General features: G+C 35.9%; 1 protein-coding gene and 1 non-coding gene across 3 annotated transcripts in view; one reads left to right on the top strand and one right to left on the bottom strand.

Moving 5' to 3' along the window:
* The window catches only part of FANCM (Fanconi anemia, complementation group M), a 60320-nt gene extending 38238 nt beyond the window's left edge, over window positions 1–22082 (top strand). For both annotated transcript variants that reach the window (XM_008568706.1, XM_008568707.1), the window contains 9 exons: window positions 738–832; window positions 941–1009; window positions 3210–3338; window positions 4330–4486; window positions 6454–6560; window positions 7302–7865; window positions 17575–17950; window positions 20045–20336; window positions 21662–22082. In XM_008568706.1, the coding sequence (XP_008566928.1) occupies window positions 738–832; window positions 941–1009; window positions 3210–3338; window positions 4330–4486; window positions 6454–6560; window positions 7302–7865; window positions 17575–17950; window positions 20045–20336; window positions 21662–21800 (1928 nt within the window). In that variant the 3' untranslated portion in view covers window positions 21801–22082. The remainder of the gene's footprint in view (window positions 1–737; window positions 833–940; window positions 1010–3209; window positions 3339–4329; window positions 4487–6453; window positions 6561–7301; window positions 7866–17574; window positions 17951–20044; window positions 20337–21661) is intronic.
* TRNAI-GAU lies at window positions 1377–1450 on the bottom strand. Its single transcript has one exon. It is a non-coding gene; the product is annotated as a tRNA-Ile (tRNA).
* Window positions 22083–22298: the final 216 nt, after the last annotated feature.

Below are 22298 nucleotides of genomic sequence, written 5' to 3' on the forward strand. Positions count from 1 at the left end.
TTTGTGAACATGTCTTTTAAAACCACTACAGGGATCTTATAGAAGGTTTTGTGAAGACACAGAAAGGTGTCTTCAATCAAAATTTTATTAAAGTGCAGAACTAGAACTGTTGTTAAATAACTGAAAACTTGAAGCATTTGATTTCATATACAATGGTTTTGTTTTTAACATTCCCCTCACCCCCTGAATTTGTAGTTCTAGTTACAGCATTTTGGTGAATATCTTACCAATTTTTATTTCATGCTTGTACACAAACACACATTATATTATATATACATATGTACACACATATATAAAAAAAGAATCTTTTCATATATTGTTTTGTAGCCTGCATTTTCATGCTTTAACTCCTTCAACGAGAAAGAAAATAAGATACACAGGGCAGAAAGACTACAGTAAATTTTAAAGGTGAATTCTAGAACCATTCACTAATAAAGTTACATTTTGCCTTCGTTTGACCTCATTTCAGTTAATTTATAAAATTGAACCTTATTCAAATATGTGTATATTAGCAAAAGCTATTGTCTCTTATTTTCCTGATTGGCACTTTCATTTTTCTGTCTTTTCCCATGCTGATTTTTTGGCCAAACTTCTGAAAAACTATATTTTTTGAAAGTGAATAAATGTTGAGATTGCCAGAAATAATTTTTATTATAGCCATCTATTAAACAGATTGTTATGATTGGGTAAACTTAAGTCTATTGATCAAATTTATTATTTTTAAAAATAAATTATAGATGAACAATTATTAGCAAGTAATGAAAGTGAAGATGATGAGATTTTCCGAAGAAAACATAAAAAACCGAAAGGAAATGTTTTAAAATCCCCTGAGGTGAGTCATTCAGTAATCACAATAATGTAATCATATAAAAGCTATTTTTGTTCCTTGAAGACTTTTTGCTTTCTTTTACTTTTCTATTTATTTATTTACTTTATATAGGATCAGAAAAATAGTGAAGTTGATTCTCCACTTCATCCTGTCAAAAAGCGCAGGGTTCCTATAAACAGAGTAAGTAAGCAATAGATAATGTATAGTAATCCAAACTCCTTTGGATAAATATTACAGGAAATATGTGTGTACAGATAAGTATAGATATATTTGATCTTTCAGGTATATGGTTAACAGAAAAATTGATATTACATCCTGTGTGATTGGAATTTCTATCTTCTGTTTTCAGATATATTCACTGTAAACTTTTCTAAGCATAGTGAGTATAAATATTAACTTTACACTTTCTTTAAAAACCACCCTATTTTTGTCAGTACACTTCAGCAGTTCAGCATATGTTCATTAAGTACCTACTATGTTTCTACTGTGTAAAATGCCGGAGATACTATAAAGAACGTATCCTTTTTTAACCTTTTTTGGGGGGGACTGGCTGGTACAGGGATCGAACTCTGGACCTTGGTGTTATCAGCACCATGCTCTAACCAACTGAGCTAACCGGCCAGCCCAAGAACATATTTTGATGCTAATGTCACCTATATTCTAATAGGAGATATAGTTAAGTAAACAGATAATTTCAGTATAATTTTTTAAGTTGAGTGATAAGAAACCCTTAGCCTAGATTTTGGGAGTTTGGGCAAGTTTCTTGAAGGTAATACTGCAGTTAAATCTTAAAGTGTATGTGGCACTTAGACAAAAGAAGGGAGAAGGGAAAGCATTGTCAGAAGAATGAATGAACAGCATAAAGAATGACCCAGTGGTGGAAGCGGCATTTCTATGTTATTAGATTGTAAAGACAAAAGAGTTCCAGGAAGTAAAATTGGGGAAAAATCTGGGTCAGTTTTTGGATGTCCTGTTCTTTCATTTGATTACTGAATGGGTTTGAAAGAAGGGAAGGAAGGGGCCTGGGATGACTCTCTGGTTTTTGGCTTGGGCTATTTGGCAGGTGTGTCACAAATTTAGGGAAGAAAAGAAAGAGATGGAAGTTCAGTGTTGAACATGTCTGAGTTTGAGGTTCTTGTCAAATGATAAAGTGACATGTTGGGCAGGTATTGATGACTGTGAATCTGAAGTTTGGGTAGGTGGGCAGGTCCTAAGGCTAATGATACTCATTTATTATCAGCTTATAACTGATAGCTAATTTTGAGACTAGCAAATCTTATGTGTTTTAATTCTCTAATACAATCTAGAATAAGTAGTGCAAAATTACAGATGCTTCTCTACTTACGGTGAGATTATGAGCCAATAAACCCATCGTAACTTGAAAATATTTTAAGTTGAAATGCATTTAATACACCTAACAATCATAGCTTAGCCTCGCCAACCTTAAACATGCTCAGAACACTTAACACTAGCCTACAGTTGGGCATAATCATCTAACGCAAAGCCTATTTTAAAGTAAAGTGTTGAATATTGAATAGCTCATGCAATTCATTGAATACTGTACAGAAAGTGAAAAACAGAATGGTTATATGGGTACTCAAAGTACAGTTTTTACTGAATGCATATCGCTTTTGCACCACTGTAAAGTTGAAAAATCGTTACGTTGATTGATGGATAAGACAGGGACCATCTGTAATTAAAAATCCAACCAGTTCATATTAACCTTGTATATGCATATAAAACTTGAGTAGAAAAATTGCTTTAGCTTGCTACCTTAACTAGAATGTCTGATTAACTTATCAGAAGTGAAATAAAATATTGATAATGCTGATGATTAATCCTTTTTAAACTGAAATTATCTGTTAAATTATTTTGATTCTTTTGATTGGTTTTATATTATTCTGTGAGAGACGTTTTGGTAGGCCTCATGGTCAAAATTTGTTGTTGTTATATTGGGTTTCTTGGTTTGAATGGATTCCTGTATGTTTGGAATGATTCCCATGTCCTAATTTACAGACTTAATTAATTTTTGTGAAGCCCTTGAAGGTCTTCTAAAGAAAACACTGTTAAACTAAAAATGCAAATTGTGATCAAATATATTTGCTGCAGTACTAAATTGAATGACTGCATATACTAATATTACTTGTATTGTCTAATTTAGAATTTTAACATTTAGTATACATACCTTATTGGTTTTAAAATTCTTAAATATTATGTATTTATAGTATGGCTCTGAGTTGTGAGTAATTTTGTTTTTCTAAGAAGAAAGTATTGGGCCAAATATTTTAAATGAAAATAAAAGCAATAATCCTTGAGAAATTCGCTAAGATAAAACAATTCAATATTTTTTCTTACGTAAGAATTTGTTGAATTATTATAGTCAGAATTATCATCTAGTGATGAAAGTGAGAATTTTCACAAACCAAATCCTCAATTAGAAGACTTCAAGAGTTGTAACAAGAATTCCAGAGAAGGCATCAGAGTCAAAAAGAGACGGAGTCACCTAAGGGTAATTGTTTTTAGTTTCTTTATTATGTATATATGTTATTAGTAAAGATTATTATCTTTTACATCAAAGTAGATTTCTCTATACATTTTCTTTATAGAAAAAAACTATTTTAAAAAATAACTGACACAGTTTTGTTTCTTTATAGGAATCAAAATCTCAAAATTTGTTATTTTTGTTTTCATACTTTATCTTTCAGTGTTGTATTTTGAATGACTAAATGAAGAAATGTAAGTGTATTGAGAATTTATGGTTCAAACTGAAGAAAATAGAGACAGAAATCTAAGTTTTAGAGTATTTGTTATACATTCATTATATTGTTTTTATTTCTGTCCAATATTCAAATACTTGAAAAAGACTTCTCAGCACCTTTCCCTTTTGGTCAGTCCTTTTGTGGTGCAGTGTTTTTCCTGATGCGACTTTATGCTTACTTTTTTTTTTTTTTGTCTTTTTCGTGACCGGTAAGGGGATCACAACCCTTGGTGTGGGGTCGCCCACACCGCTCTCAGCCAGTGAGTGCATGGTCAGTCCTTTTGTGGTGCAGTGTTTTTCCTGATGCGACTTTATGCTTACTTTTTTTTTTTTTTGTCTTTTTCGTGACCGGTAAGGGGATCACAACCCTTGGTGTGGGGTCGCCCACACCGCGCTCAGCCAGTGAGTGCACCAGCCAGTCCTATATAGGATCCGAACCCGACGCGGAGCATCGCCGCGGGAGCGCCGCACTCTCCTGAGCGTGCCACGGGCCAGCCCCGACTTTATGCTTACTAAGAAACATTCAGCAAGCTGAATGCCGACTTCTACTTTATTTTACTTAGAATTATCAGGAGAAATTTTAAGTAGATATGTTACTTTATCATTTCTTCTTGCAGTTTTCTATTTTTATTATTTTTAATCTTAAAATCATTGACAGGAAATCCATTTTCCAGAACTGTTTCCAATTATGAAAGAAAATGATTTTCTCAAGGGTATCATCATGTTTTCTAATTTGTTTCAGCATGTAGCTAGGAAGTTTTTAGATGATGAAGCAGAACTTTCCAAAGAAGATGCAGAATGTGTTTCATCAGATGAAAATGATAAGTCAGAAAATGAACAAGATTCCTCATTACTTGACTTCTTAAATGATGAGACTCAACCTTCCCAGGCTATAAATGGTAAATGTTATAGTGATGCTTTTTAGAAAAATTTTTCAATCTTTTTAATGTGTTTATATTTAGATATTTTAATTGGTTTCCAAAGAAACTAGATTTTAACTGTGATTAAATTTGGTATGTGCAAAATATTATTTGATCATTTTCATTCAAATTCTGTAATAGTTGCTTTATTTTAGACTCGGCTATTTATAGGTTTCTGCTAATTCGAATATTTTTAACCTTGGTGGCTGAAGTGTGAAATATTCATTTAAGATGTGTTTGGGGCTGGCCAGTTAGCTTGGTTGGGTAGAACACCGCCTTGTAACACCAAGGTCAAAGGTTTGGATCTCTGTAGTAGCCAGCGCCCAAAAAACTAAAGAAATTAAACAAACAGAAAAGAAAGGGGCTGGCTGGTTAGCTCAGTTGGGTATAGTGCCACCTTATAACACCAAGGTCAAGGTTTCAGATCCCCTTGCTGGCCAGCCACCAAAAACCAAACAAACAAAAGAAGTGTTTAGTGCCCACTAGGTGCCTGGTACAATGTACAGCACTTGAGAAAGATATGTCAGTGAACAAAGTGGACAAAAATCCCTTCTTATGAATCTTGCAGTTGAATGGAAGGACACAGACAATATGCATATTAACTAAGTGATTTAGCATATTGTAAGATGAAAAATGTACAGAAAAATGAAGAAGTTGAACAAGGTAAGAAGGATTTGGAGTGGCAGGGGTCAAAGGTATTAATAATGGACAAGTTCCAATTTTAAATAAGGTGATGAGAAGTAGGCCACACTGAGAAGGTGACTTTTTTTTTTTTTTTTCCCCTTTTTGTCTTTTTTACTGACCAGTAACGGGATCGCAACCCTCGGTGTCGCGCCTGTACCGGGGACCGGCAGCGGGATTGCAACCCTCGGTGTTGCACCCGCACCGCGCTCAGCCAGTGAGCGGGAACCGGTCTCCACATGGGATCCAAACCCTCGGTGGGAGCGCCGCCGCACTCCCAAGCGGCGCACTCTCCAGTGCGCCACCGGGCCGGCCCAGAAGGTGACTTTTGATCAAAGACTAGAAGTGGGGTTTACTGATATGTATTCTTAAAACTAACTAAGAGTAAGGGAGATCTGCTCTTTCAGGAAATTCAAACAATGCTTGAGCAGGTGTTCATCATACTGGCTGTAACGGAAGTGAGAAATATTCTGATTGGCTCACAGTATTCTGACCTTTCACAGCTCTTACCATTTATTCTGCTCTTGCAGTCTCTTATATGATTTAAAATGGTTTAAAGACAAAGTTCTCAGGACCATATCCTTGATACTGATAGGATTTTCAGAGTAGAATTTTATGCCCTTGATATCATGAACAGAAGTGGCTCTTGCAGGTTTACAGTATAATCTAGTAGAAGAATGTTGATATAAAGACAACAATCAGTGCAAAGGCCCTGATGCAAGACTGCCTTGCACGTTCAAGGAGCAGCATTGGGACTGAAATGAGGGAGAAGGGTAGTAGACAGAAGTGAGATCAGAGACAGTGAGCAGCCAGATCATGATCTGACATGTTTTAGTGGAATCTCTCTAGCTTCTGTGTTGAGAATGGCCTGTAAGGGAACACAGTTGGAAAGAAACCAGTTAGGAGGCTATTGCATTTTGGATGAAAAGACATCATCCTAATCCTCATTTTTAGAAGCGAGAGATAGCTAAGACACAGAACTTAACTAAGTTGTTCATGATCACCCAACTAGATGATCTGATTTTAAAGACAAAACTCCTACTTTTGCATTTTTGATTAATTATTTTTAGATATTTTTCAGTATAAAGTATATTTTTGATTGGTTTCTTTTTTCTTTTGTATTTTATATTAAGTATCTTTAGTGTAAAATTTTTTCACAAGGTTTAAATCATATAAATTTGGAATAGGTCAAAGTGAAATACTTTGCCAGTTTTTGTTTAAATCATTTTGCTACTTTATTTTAAATTTTTATTATCTTTATGCAGATTCTGAAATGAGAGCTATTTACATGAAATCTGTGCATAGTCCATTGATGAGCAATAAGTACAAAATGGTCCAAAAGAAACATGACAACATAAACATTTTTTCACAGGTATGAACTATAAAAATATAGTGGAGAATTTCCTGATGGTAATGCTGAAATATGTTCTTGTTAATCAAACCTCCATTTTGTTTCTGAAACTGGGCTATCAGAACTATTTGGGATAATTTCTGACCAGAGTCAGGAGGGTGGACTAAATGAATTCTCAAGATCCCTTTTAGTTCTAATTTGATCACTTTATTCTTTCTTTGATTTGAGCTAATTAGAATGTACTATGTAATTTTTTTTCAATTAGGAGAATGTTTAATGGAAGTGAATAGAATTTTATCATCTACTAGTTAAATTTTTAATTCTCATACATTGTCATATTTCTCTTGAAAATTTAATTTTTTCATTAAAATATTCTAAAAATTACAGATTATGTTTTACTTATGGGTAACATTTTCGTATTAGCCTTGGTTCTTTATAAATTGCTATATTCAGCTTTGGTAGTATGGTTATTCATATCTCTGCACTTCCAGTGTGCTTATTATATAGCACTCAGCACATTTTTTGTTATTATTTACTATTCTAGCTGCCTACCCTAGATTGTGTATTTCTAGAGGGTAAATCATTCTTTTTCTTTATCCCCGATTTCCCCATTTTCCTCCATAAAGAATGTACTCAATATATGTTAGTTGAAAAGTGACTGAATTAATAAAGTAGGTGAAATAAGTATTAATGAACATTTCATGTGCTTAAAAGTATATATGAAACAAACTAAAAATATTCTTATTTGTGTTTTTATTGTAGATTCCCGAACAAGATGAAAACTATTTAGAGGACAGTTTTTGTGTTGATGAAGAAGAGTCTTGCAAAAGCCAATCAAGTGATGAAGTTTGTGTTGATTTTAACTTAATAACTGAAGACTGCTTTGAAAATGGGAGTAAAAAATATAAAACCCGACGTGCAGTAATGCTAAAGCAAATGAAGATGAAACAAAATTGTGCACATTCAAAAACGAAATTTTCCAGAATTATTTTACCAGATGATTCAAGTGAGGAGGATGACAATGTGAATGATGAAGAAGATTCCAATATTGGGGTTAACCCAAGCACTGTTAACAAGAACAAACAACAGGACCGTTATTTGAACTTAATGCCTTCTGTGTCTTCATTGCAGCCAAAGGTTCGATGTAATCCAATAGATAATCGATCACCAAAGCAGAGACAACAGACACAATTTAATTTAAAGAATATGATTTCTGAAGTCTCAGGCTTCACACCTCAGAGCCATAATAAAGTTGAAACTACCCTACCACCACTAACTACTTTTGATTCACAGAAAGACTGTAGAAAATTTCCAGTGCAGTTGAAGGTATGAATCAATGAAAGAAAAAAGGCTCATATGTTTACCAAAAGTTTTGTTTTTGTTTTTGGTGTGTGTTTTGTATTAAATTATTAGGTCAAAGAAAAATTAGCAAAAAAGTTTGAGGAAAATTTCTTCAAACAAGAAAACAGTACACTAAATTATGTGAGCAGGTCATAGGATATTTAGGTTTTAATTTTTAAATGTCTTAATAGTTTTCTTAATATTCTGTAAGGAAACTGGATAATTTAATTAAAAGGATTTAGGAAACTAGGACTTTCTTCAAGAAGAAATTAACAGAAATTATGTGCTCAGAACTAGTTCACAGATTAACTTTTCTTTTTCCCCATAGGCTTCAGGTATGTAACTCTTATCTCTTTATTGGGGAAAGGAGTTTCAGGGCGCCATATAGTTTCCTTTCTTTAAGTTTCCATTTCTTTCCAGAATGGCTGCTTAATAGTCCAGTTTCACCTTCTCCCCGTCTTGCTATTACTGAAAGAATCACTAAAATCATTTTCAGTTTTTCAGAATTTATAGTTACAGTAAGGGGTTAAAGTCATAGTAATAGGAACCCCGTAACTGTAAACATCGATTCATATGTTTGACTATCATTTAAGTGTGACACTGAAACAGACTTTAAAAAAAAAATTAAATTTTTTTAATTGACAAAAATGATATATATTTATTGTGTATCTGAGAATGTTTGTATACATTGTGGAAGGGCTAGATCAAGCTAACTAACTTATGCATTACCTGACATACTTTTATCATTTTCTGTGCTGAGAACTCTTAAAATCTGTTCTCAGTAATTTTCAAGAATGCAACACATTCTTATTAATTATAGTCACCATCTTGTACAGTGGATCCTTTGAACTTATTCTTCCTATCTAACTGAAATTTTGCATCTTTTGACCATCATCTCCCCAACCTCTACCTGTTCTATTCCCCACCCTTCCTAGCTCTTGGTAATCACCATTCTACTCTTTGCTTCTATTTCCCCTTTTATTCCCAGGATGTTTCACTCCACTCTGCCTTAGCAACATGCTCCACCCTGTTCACATAATAGACTTCAAATGGGTATTTCCAGTTTTAAATTGTCCCTGGCTTTTTTTTTTATGCACAAAGTTGTATTTCTTGAGGGCATAATTAGGGAAAAATTGACTAAGTCTTTACAGTTGATTGGGAAAGAAGAAAGTATTCAGTTTCCTGGGATTACAATATCTTTATCTATAGTATAAAGATATAGTAATCCCAAGGAGCAGGTTAAGTAACGTATACACAATAATTTGAAAATGAGTAAGCACTATCATTTTAAAGAACATTTCTGCTTAACTGAAAAATAGATATGAGCTAGTAATACTTAGAGGACTGTGAAAAAGGATAAGTACATATTAACAGAAATGTGTCTTAATCTTCTTCTATTACCTAATACAATTCCATATAGCATGATTCTTCTCACTTGAAATGAGGAGGGGAAAGAATTTGAGGTAAATTTGAAAAGATAGAAAATACGTGTCTGGGCCGGCCCCGTGGCGCACTCGGGAAAGTGCGGTGCTTGGGTGCACAGCAGCACTCCCGCCGCAGGTTCGGATCCTATATAGAGATGGCCGGTGGGTTGCGATCCCCTTACCGGTCACAAAAAAGACAAAAAAACAAAAAAACAAACAAAAAAAGAAAATACGTGTCTGTCAAATAATGTGTCAAAAACCTTACCTTCATATGTTAAAAATGGTAACATTTGCTTTGTCATGTATATTGCAATCAGTATTCCTTGTCATCTGTCATATGCCTTTTTTTTTTAATGTTTTTTGCCATACGAAAATATAACTTTTTTATTGAGTCCCAATTTTTTTCCTAAATGTCCTGAATTCAGTTTCATGTTTAGAAAGCCATATTCTACTCTAAGATAGTTAAGTATTTCCAATATTTTCTTCTAGTTCTTTAGTGGCCATTTCCTTTCTTCTTCGCATTTGTTTTTTGTTTTTTGAAATTAAATGTTAGGGCCGGCCCGGTGGCGCACTGCTACAGTGCGCCGCTTGGGAGTGTGGCGGCGCTCCCGCCGAGGGTTCGGATCCCACATACAGACCGGCCGCTCACTGGCTGAGCGAGGTGCGGGCGCAACACCGAGGGTTGCGATCCCGTTGCTGGTCCCGGTCCGGTCCGGGCGCGACACTGAGGGTTGCGATCCGTTGCCGGTCACGAAAAAAGACAAAAAGAAAAAAAAAAAAAAGAAATTAGATGTTAAATATATTTTATTTTATTTTGTTCATTTATATATTTTTTGGCAGCTGGCTGGTATGGGGATCCAAGCCCTTGACCTTGGTGTTACCACATCATGCTCTAACCACCTGAACTAACTGACCAGCAGTTTAAATATATCTTAAAGATTATTTCTGAGTGATGAGGACATCTGTATTAGTTTAGGATGGAGAAAGCTGGAAAGAATGTTGCTGTCATCCTTACAACAATAACAACAAAAAGCCAGATAATCTATAAAATAAGTTTTATTGAAACCATTACAGAGCTGAGATTGTAGGGCAACCAATTTGGCTAATATCTGAGGAAAGATAGGCACCTCCAACGAGACTGGTTGATTTGGGGCAGTCCCTAGACAACATAAAATCTGGTAAGAAGAATTCAGCTAAAATTTTAATGAACTGCAAGAGGCAGTGGACGAGCATGACAGTTTAGAACCTCTGGGAGTTGCAAACACAAGGGGAATTTGCAACCATTCATGGGCTCCTCTCCACAGACTCATCAGATGTTCACTAGAAAGACAGAATCAGAGGAGATCTTCCTGATGCAGACCTTGGGGAAGTGATCAACAGTTACTGTGGAAAAGGCACTGAGCCCCATCTGGTTCCTTCCCCCCATTTCCCCTATGGAACAAAAAGCTTTAAGCCACTGCAGGAAGAGCAGCAAACATTATAGCCCTCAGTGCTTAGGTGAAGACTGTAGTCGGAGAAGGGAACAAGAAAAAAAAACAACCCTCTATACCTGAGAGAGTACTCCTCTACTCTCATCTTAGGCCTGGACTGTTAGAGATCTCCAACCACTGGGAGGGAGGGCCGGATCATTAAATTCCCGCCCATGAGATCTAAGGACACAGGTCCTGCGTGAGAGTAAGGCTGAACCAGGACGACAAAAAATACCTCTTGCCCCACATTCCTAGTGCTCCCTGCCATCAGGTTAGCAAGCACCAAGTAACAAAAGCAATATTTTACTGAGGAAGGAACAAGAGGATATGGAGAGAACTTCTTGCTAAATCCAAAGTCATAAAGATTTGCCTCTATGTTTTCTTGTAAGAGTTTTATATTTTATAGTCTTAGCTCTTAAATTTTGGTCTTTGATTTATTTCAAGTTAATTTTTATATATGGTATAAAGTAAAATTCAGCTTTTTTTTTTTTGCATGTGGCTGTCTAGTTTTTCCAGCACCATTGTTGAAGAGACTTGTTCTTTCCACATTGAGGGTCTTGAAACCCTTGTTGAAAATTAGTTGACTGTAAATGTGAAGGTATATTTCTGGACTCTCAATACTATTCCATTGGTTTTTATGTCTGTCCTTATGCCCATACCATAATGTTTTGATTACTGCAGCTTTGCAGTAAATTTTGAAGTTGGGAAGTCTGAGCTGCCAACTTTGCTCTTTCTAAAGACTGTTTTGGATATTCAGAGTCTCTTGAAATACCATACGAAATTGAGTATGAGTTTTTCCATTTCTGAAAAACATGCTTTTGGAGTTTTGAAAGGGGTTGCATTGAATCTGTAGATCCCTTTGGGTAATATTGTCATCTCAAAAATATTAAGTTCCTATCCATGAACATGGTATGTCTTTTCATTTATTTTGGACTTTAATTTTTTTCACCAGTGTCTTGCAGTTTTCAGTGTACAGTCTTGCCCCTCCTTGGTTAAATTTATTCCTAAATGTTTTATTCTTTTTGATGTTATTATAAATAGAATTATTTTCTTAATATCCTTTTTGGATTGTTTGTTGCTAGTGTACAGAAGTAAAATTGATTCTTATCTGTTGATTGTGTATCTTGCAACTTTGCTGAATTTATTAGTTCTAATAATTTTTTGATGGATTCTTTAGAATGCTCTATATGTGAGATCATGACACCTGTGAATAGAGGTAGTTACTTCTTAATTTCCAATTTGGATGTCTTGTTTTGTTTTGTTTTCCTTGCCTAATTGCTCTGGCTAGAACTTCCAGTCTTGTGTTGAATGGAAGTGGCAAAAGTGGGCATCTTTGTCTTGTTCTGATCTTAGAAAAGCTGTATGATATTAGCTGTAGGTTGTTCATATATGGCCATACTCAATGTTGTGGAAGTTCTCTCCTATGCTTAGTTTTAAGTATTTTTATCATGAAAGAGTGTTGGATTTTTTCAGATGCTTTTTCTGCATCAATTGAGATGATCATGTGTTTTTTCCCTTCATTCTATTGATGTGACATATTACATTAATTGATTTTCATATGCTGAATCACTCTTGCATTCCTGGGATAAATCTCACTTGGTCATAGGGAATAATCTTTTTAAAAGGCTGTTGAATTTGATTTGCTATTATTTTGTTGAGGATTTTTGCATGTATTTTCATAATGTGTGTAATGGTTTGCAATTCTCTTTTCTTGTAGTATCTTTGTCTGCCTTCAGTATTAGAGTAATGCTGATCTCATAGAATAAATTAAGGAATCTTCCCCCCCTCTTCAATTTTGGGAAAATTTTGAAAAGGATTGACCTTGGTGTTATAACACCGCACTCTAACAAATTTGGATAACTGGCCAGCCCAATTCTTCTTTAAATGTTTGATAGAACTCATCAGTGAAGCCATCTGTTCCTGGGTTTTACTTCATTGGGAGGTTTTTGATTACTGATTTAATCTCCTCACTTGTTTTAGGTTTATTCAGATTTTCTGTTTATTTTTGAGTCATTCCCTTAGCTTATGTATTTCTAGGGATTTGTCTATATCTTTTACATTATCCAATGTTGGCATACAGTTAGTTCATTTATTCTCATATAATCCTTTTTAGTTCTGTAAAGTCTATAGCAATGTCCCCTCTTTCATTGCTGATTTTAGTCATTTGAATCTTTTCTCTCACTACTATTTGCTTACCCAGTAGTATAGTTTGTATGGGAAAAGGAGGTTAAATGCTACGTTCTTTCCCTTTATTTATCACTTTTAGAACAATAAGTTTATTTATAGCATCCTACAACAGTTTTTTTGTTTTTTTAACATTATGAACTCATGGATTTAAACATATCTGATATATATAACCCTTTGTAGGTTTTGGGGGTTTGTTTGTTTGTTTTCTACTGCTCAAATTGTCCCAGCTTTGGCCAATGAGACCTTCTTCAGCGTGGCTCCTGTGTGCTTTCACGTGACCCTAGCAGTCTTTGATAGCTTCCTTGTTATATAATTTCGCAAGATACTCCAGGCTCATGTTTACAACACTTTATGGTGATTCCAGTCAAGATCCTCTTTTCTAGCTATTTAGAAATATACAATATAGTAATATTAGCTATATTATGTCCCCCTAGAACACCAGAACTTATTTTTCCTATCTGCCTATAGCTTTGTACATATTAATCCACCACTCCCACCTACCCTACCCCTGCCTTCCTGTCCCAGCCTCTGGTAACCATTATGCTACTCTCAACTTCTGTGAGAACTATGTTTTCTTTTTCTTTTTTTTAAGATTCCATATATGATGCAATTCATTTATTTCTGTTCTCATCTTTGTTATTTCTATCCTACTGATTTTTGGTTTGGTTCTTGTTTTTCCAGTTTATTGAGTTGTAACATTAGGTTGTTTATTTTACGTCATCGTACTTTCTTGATGTAGGCATTTATTGCTGTAAACTTCCCTCTTGGAACTGCTTTTGCTATATCCTATAGATTCTGGTATGTTGTGTTTTCATTTTCATTTGTCTCCAGGAATTTTTGAATTTCCTTTTTATTTCTTCTTTGACTCACTAGTTGTTTAGGAGCATATTGTTTAGTTTCCATGTATTTTTACAGTATCCTGTTATTGATTTCTAGGTTTATCCTGTTGTGGTTGGACAAGATAGTTAGCATGATTTTAACTTTTTTAAGTTTGTTGGGACTTGTTTTTTGACCTAACATATACTATACTCTAGAGAATGTTCCATGTGTTGCTGAGAAGAATGTGTATTCTGTAGATCTTGGAAGAAATGTTCTATAAAGGTCTGTTGGGTCCAGTTATCCTAGAGTGGAGATTAACTTTGATGTTTTTTGGTTAAGTGTCTGTCTAGATGATCTGTCCTTTGCTGAAAGTCCCCAACTATTACTGTATTGGAGTTTATTTCTCCCATTAGATCTAACCACTTTTTTGTTTTTGGCACCTGGCTAGTATGGGGATCTGAACCATTGACCTTGGTGTTATCAGGACCTCTCTCTAACCAATTGAGCTAACTGACCAGCCCCTCTCGCATTAGGTTTAATAGTATTTGTTTTATGAATCTGGGTGCTGTGGTGTCAGATGCATGTATATTTAGAATGGTTATATTGTCTCGTTGAACTTATCCCTTTATTATATCCCTATATTATATTATATAATTACCTTCCTTATTTGCTGTTCTGTGGCTAATTGCCAGATTGGGGAAAGACTTCCTTCAGAGAGCAGAACTTGCACATTGTAGCTGAGCTAAATTGCTGCCTTACTGAGGCAAACCCAACTTAGCTACGTGGAAAAGCTGGCCCAGGACTGAGTCTTTCCCACAAACTACACCCTATGCAGTCCTATCATAGTAGCCATTCTCCACTGTGTAGTGCCCATGCCATTGGGAGGTAGATCAGCTGTCAGTGATGAATCCTGGTGCACCCCTGGTGGTTCAGCCACTCTTCCAGCACTCCAGACATTTCCTGTGGGTCAGTCCCCACAGGATCCCCCCTTGAAGACTCTCAGACCTCTGAGCAAATCAGATACCCACCTCCTACTCTTTCCTCTGGGAGAGCAGGCACTGTGGCCCTCTCAGTGTACAATGCTACGCTGGTCTTGAAGGTGGGAGATGGGACTCTCCAAAGTGATTTTTTTCCTCCTGTTGGCTATGGCCTATCCCTCCTATGTGGGCACAGGCAAAACATACAAGTAACTTTGCTGGCATGGGAAATGGAATGCGGCACTCATAAGGGTTTTTTTTTGTTTGTTTTTGTTTTGCCTGTTGTCATGGCAACCTTCTCTCTTGCAGACTCCAGGTAGCTTCATGCAGAGGGTGCTGCTGTGGCTTTGCTATCTCCAGGTGGCTGCTCTGTGCACTGGTATGTGCTCTGTGTGCTGTACTGTGCCATGCCAGGAATCAGCTGGGACTGGGACTGATCAGAGTGATTCCTTCTACTGCTTGCCGTGACCTTCCGTGGCTTCATGGACTCAGAGTGTCACTTCTCCTCTTTGCCTGAGTTTCAGTAGTTTCAGGACAGCAGTTTTTGTGTTTTAATAGTAATAAATTGATCTCTTGGGAGTGGGGGAGGAGTGACAGCAGGGATCATCTCTTCTGCCATCCTGGTGCCATCACTGTCATCAATTAATTTTGTATCTTTATATCCTTTTTCCTATGTGTAGAATCATGGTTCTTGATAATATAGGGAATAATAGAATTAACATATTATGTAATTATTTTGCCTTATCCCCCAAATCACATAACAGTTTCAGAATAACTGTACCATTGTTATCATCAATAATACTGTTACTGAAAACAGTTTAAGATTTTTTGTGGCAGTTCATTTTGTCTAAAGAATTTGTAATTCTTTACAACTTATTTGTAATAGTTCTCTCTGATTATTTCATCAACTGGATATATATTAAGGTTAGTTTTATTTTTACAGATTCTTTTCAATTTTGTTTTAAATTATGTACCATATTTACATGATTCCAAATTGAAATCAACAAAATATATTCAAAGAAGTCTAGCTTCTACTTTTGTGCCCTTCACCTGTTTCTCCCCTTGTACAAAGGTAAAAACTTTTTAAATATGTATTTTGGTTTGTTTATATATTTTTGAAATATATAACTAAATGCATTTATATTTTTAATCTCCCTTACCTAAATAGTAGCATACATTACACACTTTCCTCCACCTTGCTTTTTCACTTAAAAATGTGTCCTAGTACATTAGGATGTACACTGTACAGTAAGTAACACATAGATATACAGTCCTCATTACTCTTTATAGCTGCATACTCCTTCATTGTATGATTATGTCGTAATTTATTCAACAGTTCCACACTGATGCATATCTGGGTTATTTCTGATCTTTTATTCTGAGAAATAGTCCTATAACAAATAGCCACGTGCATGTCTTATATCTTGGCAGTGTAGCTTTGGGATGAATTATGAGAAATAGAGTTGGCTGTAAAAGGTAAATGCATATGTAATGTTGCCAGATATCGCTAACTTTTTCATAGGATTTATACCATTTTTTGTAACTACCAGAAATGTAAAAGCGTTTGATTCCTCCAGAGCCTCATTATCGGAGAATGTTGTCAATCTAGTGAGAAATGGTATTTCCATATAGTTTTAAACTTGCATTTTTCTTATAGCAAAGTTGAAAACATCTTTTCATATAGTTTCATACATTCATATGGCTCATAAGGGCCATTTGCACTTCTTTCCTAAGAGCACTTAGTAATTATTTTTTTCGAGGTTTTTGTGGACCACACAGGTATTGTGTATTCTGGCAACAAACCCACATGAGGGATGGAGGGCCAGTTTGTATATACTGATTCTGAGAGGATTTTTTTCTCCCCTCCACCAGATGTCAAGATTGAGAACTGTTGTTTCTTTTCTGCTTTTATGGAGTAGATTTATTTTTTATTTGCTCTGACAGCAAATGTTTAACCATTTTTTGGGCAGGGTTTCAGGCATCTAGCACTATGCATGTTTCCCATGTCCTATGCCTCTGTCAGAAGACAAGCTCATAGTAAATCAGGTTTGGCAGATACTTTGCAAAAGAAACCTGAATTTGTTCACTTAATTAACCTCTAGCATTCTCACTTTAATTTTTTTTTTTTTTGTCTCTGTGTATTCCTTACTTTGTCAGCCCAGTTATGTATCTTTATTATTTATTTATTTTTTGTCCTTTTTGAGACCGGCCACACCGCGCTCAGCCAGTGAGCGCTGTGAGTGCACTGGTCATCCCTATATAGGATCCAAACCCGCGGCGGGAGCGCTGCTGCGCTTCCAGCGCCGCACTCTCCCGAGTGTGCCACGGGCTCGGCCCGTATCTTTATTTTTTTAAAACATGTTATTTAGCAGGTTTAGTTGTTTTCAGCAGGAAGCAATTTCTAGTTATCTAATCTCCCAGTTATTTTTCAATAATATCTTATCTAGTTTCCATATTCCTCAAAGTTAACTCTAATCTTCTGTAAGGTTGCTATTTAACCTCCCATTTTTTTTTTTCTCTAGGCTAAAAATTATGACAATTTTCCTTTTTAACACATTTCTTTTCTGTTCATTTTCAGACTTTCTCCTATTTCTTTACATCCATCCTCATATTAGCTTTTGTTGTTAATTGTAGCTTTACAATATTTTTGAGTTATAAGAATAGTTATTTGTTCCTTTACTGCAGTTACTTTGGTCCTGTTGAAGGAAGAAAAAAAGAGTATCATCTAGCAGTAAAGAGAATCAACTTCAGGTGTGAGAAGTTTATTGCGCTAATATATATTTAACCTGATTGCAATCAATGTTTTCTACTTTTCCAGGTTGGTAGTGCTCTGAAGGATTCTAGCATTTCAGGGGCATACTGTTCCAATTCACGACCACATTTGGCTGAGATGCATACTTCTCTCAGACTTCCGCAGGAAGGAAAAAGAACCTATGTCCTTGTAGGTAGTCGTGAAATTGCTTCTGGTTTAGAAGTAATTTCTTCCCTAAGAACAATTCATGGGTTACAAGTAGAGGTTTGTCCTCTTAATGGCTGTGATTACATAGTGAGTAACCGCATGGTGGTGGAAAGGAGGTCTCAGTCTGACATGTTAAATAGTATCAATAAGAACAAGCTCATTGAGCAGATCCAGCACCTGCAGAACATGTTTGAAAGAATATGTGTGATTGTGGAAAAGGACAGAGAAAAAACAGGTTTGTATTTTACAATGTCTTTGTTTATATAACTTATAAAGGAACTTGACTGTTACTTATTTTGTTCTTCTACTGTCAGGATTTGGGAAACTTAAAACATAAATACCTTGCTTGTGAATGTCATTTCACATTTTCATAATGCCGTAATATTTTTCATTAGTCATTGTATTTAAATATAGCTTAGGAGAACTGAGGGGTGAGAAATTGAAGGCAAGTAAACCAATCATAACACTTTTTCAGGAACCCCAGAAAGGATGAGGGCCTGAAATAAGGCAGCAATGGTGAAGAGAAATAGGATTCAGGGGCTTTTTAGGAGTCAGGACTAGTTGGTGGGAGGAGTTGAGAATTACTCTGAGTTGACCAACTTCTTGGTTACTGGGCAGTTAGGTGGTGGTGCTGTTTATTGCAATTATGAATAAAAGAGAAGCAGTAGATTTGAGGAGCAAAGGGAGCTGGTTCAATTTTGAACACGTTAAGATGCATTCTCAGTGGGTCACTGAAAAGGGTGCTTAGGATGAATTTGGAAATGCAGAATTGAAACTTCAGTTAGGGGATTTCTGTGGTAATTATTTAATTGTATGGGGAGGCCCGAGAATAGTGAAAAGATCATACGATGTGGGATTAGAAGATGCACGCATTGGGCCAGCCCGGTGGCGCACTGGAGAGTGCGCCGCTTGGGAGCGCGGTGGCGCTCCTGCCGAGGGTTCGGATCCCATGTGGAGACTGGTTCCCGCTCACTGGCTGAGCGCGGTGTGGGCGCAACACCCAGGATTGCGATCCTGTTGCCGGTCCCCGGTACGGGCGCGACACCGAGGGTTGCGATCCCATTACCGGTCAGTAAAAAAGACAAAAAGGAAAAAAAAAAACAATCAATGTATATATTAAAGAACTTAAGAGGAAAACAATATTTTATATTGACCCTGATAATAATACCTATAGCTCTTTCTTCATTCCTGAAGTTTCAAGTTTCCCTCTGATATCATTTTCTTTCAGCTTCAAGAACTTCTTTTAGCATTTATTTTATGGCAGGTCTCTGTCAAGGAATCCTCTCAGTTTTCTTTCATATGGAAAAGGCCTCTATTGTACTTGTGGTAGGCAAAATTCTAAAGATGATCCCTAAGATTTCCATACCTTGGTTATTCAGTCAAACACTAATCTGGGTACTGCTGTGAAGGGGTTTTGCAGATATAATTCAAGCCTCAAGTCAGTTGATCTTAAAATGAAGTGATTATTTGGGGGGCCTGATCCTGAGAGATTGATAATATACTTGTCTAGTTATCTTATAAGGATTAAGTGAAATCATGTAGGTGAAAGCCAATAGGGAGGAACTGAAAAATTATACATAAAAGCAAATAGAGTAGGTTATATAAAACATTGGATTTTGAATTGGGCAACTTTTTCATTCCCATGCTGTCACTGGTGAACAAGGTAATCTTGGATAAGTCACTTTATCTTTCAGTAACCCATTTTTTTTAATTTGAAAATTGAGGGATAAAGGAAATATGTGGAATAGAGAGGAAAGTAACATGGCAAAAGTTATGGAAAAGCATCTTTGGGGGGGGAGGAAGGGCAGCATAATGGGGAATGCCAAAAAAAGTATATAAGTAGAATATGGAAAAGAAAATGAATGGGACCAGTAGGGAAGTAGATTAATAGCAAGATGACATTAAAGTGGGTGTGCAGGTCATTTGTTACTCTTTGGAATAAATACATAAGATAATTTTATACCACTTAAATCTAAACTTAATGATCCCTTCATCAGTTCTAGAATGGAAAAAATCATGGAGATGAGTAGAGTAACATGGTCTTGGCCTTCAGGAATCAATTATCTAGGCACATAAGCTTTCCCTTACCTATTCACCTTCCTTTGTTGATTCCAGTTCGATCCACTCATAACGATAGTTCTCCCTATTTTCTCTCTCAGATATTTGAGAATCACGTTAAAACTTTAGCTGTAGGATTTCTCAATAGCAGAATGTGTCACTAGTTTGCTCAATGGTATAGATATTGGGATTTAATAATATAAAGTATATTAATGATTCTACTTAATATTAGTTACTGAAGTTTGCACTTTCCTACATATGAATTATTTAGGAGACACATCAAAGATGTTCAGGAGAACAAAGAGCTACAACAGCCTGCTGACTACCTTAATTGGCGCTGGGATCCGAATTCTTTTCAGTTCCTGCCAAGAAGAAACTGCAGATTTGCTAAAGGACTTGTCTTTAGTGGAACAAAGAAAGAATGTTGGTATTCATGTTCCAATAGTGGAGAATAGTAGTAAATGTGAGGCACTTCAGTTTTATTTAAGTATTCCCAATGTAAGTTATATAACTGCATTAAATATGTGTCATCAGTTTTCATCTGTGAAAAAGATGGCTAACAGGTAAGTCTGCTTTAATAATAATCTTAAATGATTACTTTTAAATGATTCTTAAAAGCATTTCACCGAAGTTTAGAATTTTCAAAAAATTAAGAGGTATAATAACTGTTAGGATTATTTTAATCAATAAAGATTTTTTGGGCCGGCCCGGTGGCGCACTGGAGAGTGCGCCGCTTGGGAGCATGGCGGCGCTCCCGCCGAGGGTTCAGATCCCACGTGGAGACCGGTTCCTGCTCACTGGCTGAGCGTGGTGCGGGCGCAACACCGAGGGTTGCGATCCCGTTACCGGTCAGTAAAAAAGACAAAAAGGAAAAAAAAAAAGATTTTTTTTGTCCGCCAACATATATCAGTTACTGCTTTAAGCTGAGGACATTAATGGACCAAAAAATGGAAAGAAAAAAGATGTAGACATTGCCTTCCAGGAGCTTAGAGTTCTTTGGGGAGAAAGACAATAAATAGTAGTTACATTTGACCTCGCATTCTAACTTTCTTGGGCTGTTCAGTTTGTAACTAGAAAAATATTCAAGTTGAGAATTTTACTAGTTTTTTTATCATTATATTGCTCGAAAGGGAGATTTTAGAACACAGGTTCATATAAATTAAAGGCCCCTTAGCTTGGGTTGCTATAACTAAATGCCATAAACTGTGGCTTACAAACAACAGAAATTCTCACAGTTCTGGAGGCTGTAAGTCTGAGATTAGGATGAATTCTGGCAAGGGCTTTCTTCTGGACTGCAGACTATTGACTTTTGTGTCCTCACAGAGTGGAAACTGAGCTAGCTACTAGCTCTTTGGCCTCTTCTCATGAGGGCTCTACTCTTATTTTTTTTTGTCTTTTTCGTGACCAGTAAGGGGATCGCAACCCTTGGTGTGGTGTCGCCTGCACTGCACTCAGCCAGTGAGCACACCGGCCATTCCCATATAGGATCCAAACCCACGGCGGGAGCATCGCTGCACTCCCAGTGCCGCACTCTCCCAAGTGCACCACAGGCTCGGCCCTCTACTCTTATGATCTAATTATCTCCCAAAGGCCCCACCTCCAAATAACATCACATTGGGATTAGGGTTTCAACTTAAGAATTTTGGGAAGGCACATTCAGTCCATTGCAGATGGTGAAATCATTGTTATTGCAGACGATTTTTAAATAAAGGGAAACATTTTTTGTTTTCTTTAAATTAATGCTAAAGATATACCAACTGGATGTATAATGCTTAGGAAGAGATGATTTTCTCAAGGTTATTGTGTTTGGTGTTTTTAAAGTAAGAGTATTAAATTTTATAAAAGTCAGAAGTTCTAATGTAATGATTATGTCTAATTTATTTTTCAGCTCACTTCAAGAAATCTCCATGTATGCACAAGTAACTATTCAAAAGGCTAAGGAGATCTATAAATACATTCATTATGTATTTGACATGGAAATGTTACCACATGAGCTTAACCAAGATAGACTGAAATCTGATGCATGATCAGACTACTCAAGATGAACTTACCAGAGAACTCTCATAATACTAAATGCACTTGAATAATCGTTGCTGTGGTTTGTGATTATCGGTTTAAAATTTGTAAATAAGAGAATATCACTTATTTTATACTGAGTACATTCTTATATAGGTTATGAAAATTATTAAAAAAGAACCTCTGTTCAATATCATTTTGACTAGATTATGAAATTTTATTGAATAAAACAAGGTTTATTAAAACTTATGTTGAAGGTTAAGAAAATAAAAAGTTACAGATATATTTTGGAATTTTTGAAGTATGTATAAGTCATTGTTAGCATAATAGGTTGATGTGTCTGTGACTGCTGCCAACTAAATGGTCATAAACAATTTTTCCTATATATAAATAACAGGATATTTTAAATATACTAAGCCTAAATATATAGGTGGGTGGTGGGTGTTGTGAGATAAATGATGTAGTAACTAGGGAAGTAGAAAATTTAATTGAATACATTTATCTTACCA

The sequence above is a fragment of the Galeopterus variegatus genome, unplaced genomic scaffold, assembly GCF_000696425.1.
Source record: "Galeopterus variegatus unplaced genomic scaffold, G_variegatus-3.0.2 Scaffold432, whole genome shotgun sequence".
In the NCBI taxonomy this organism is placed as follows: Eukaryota; Metazoa; Chordata; class Mammalia; order Dermoptera; family Cynocephalidae; genus Galeopterus; species Galeopterus variegatus.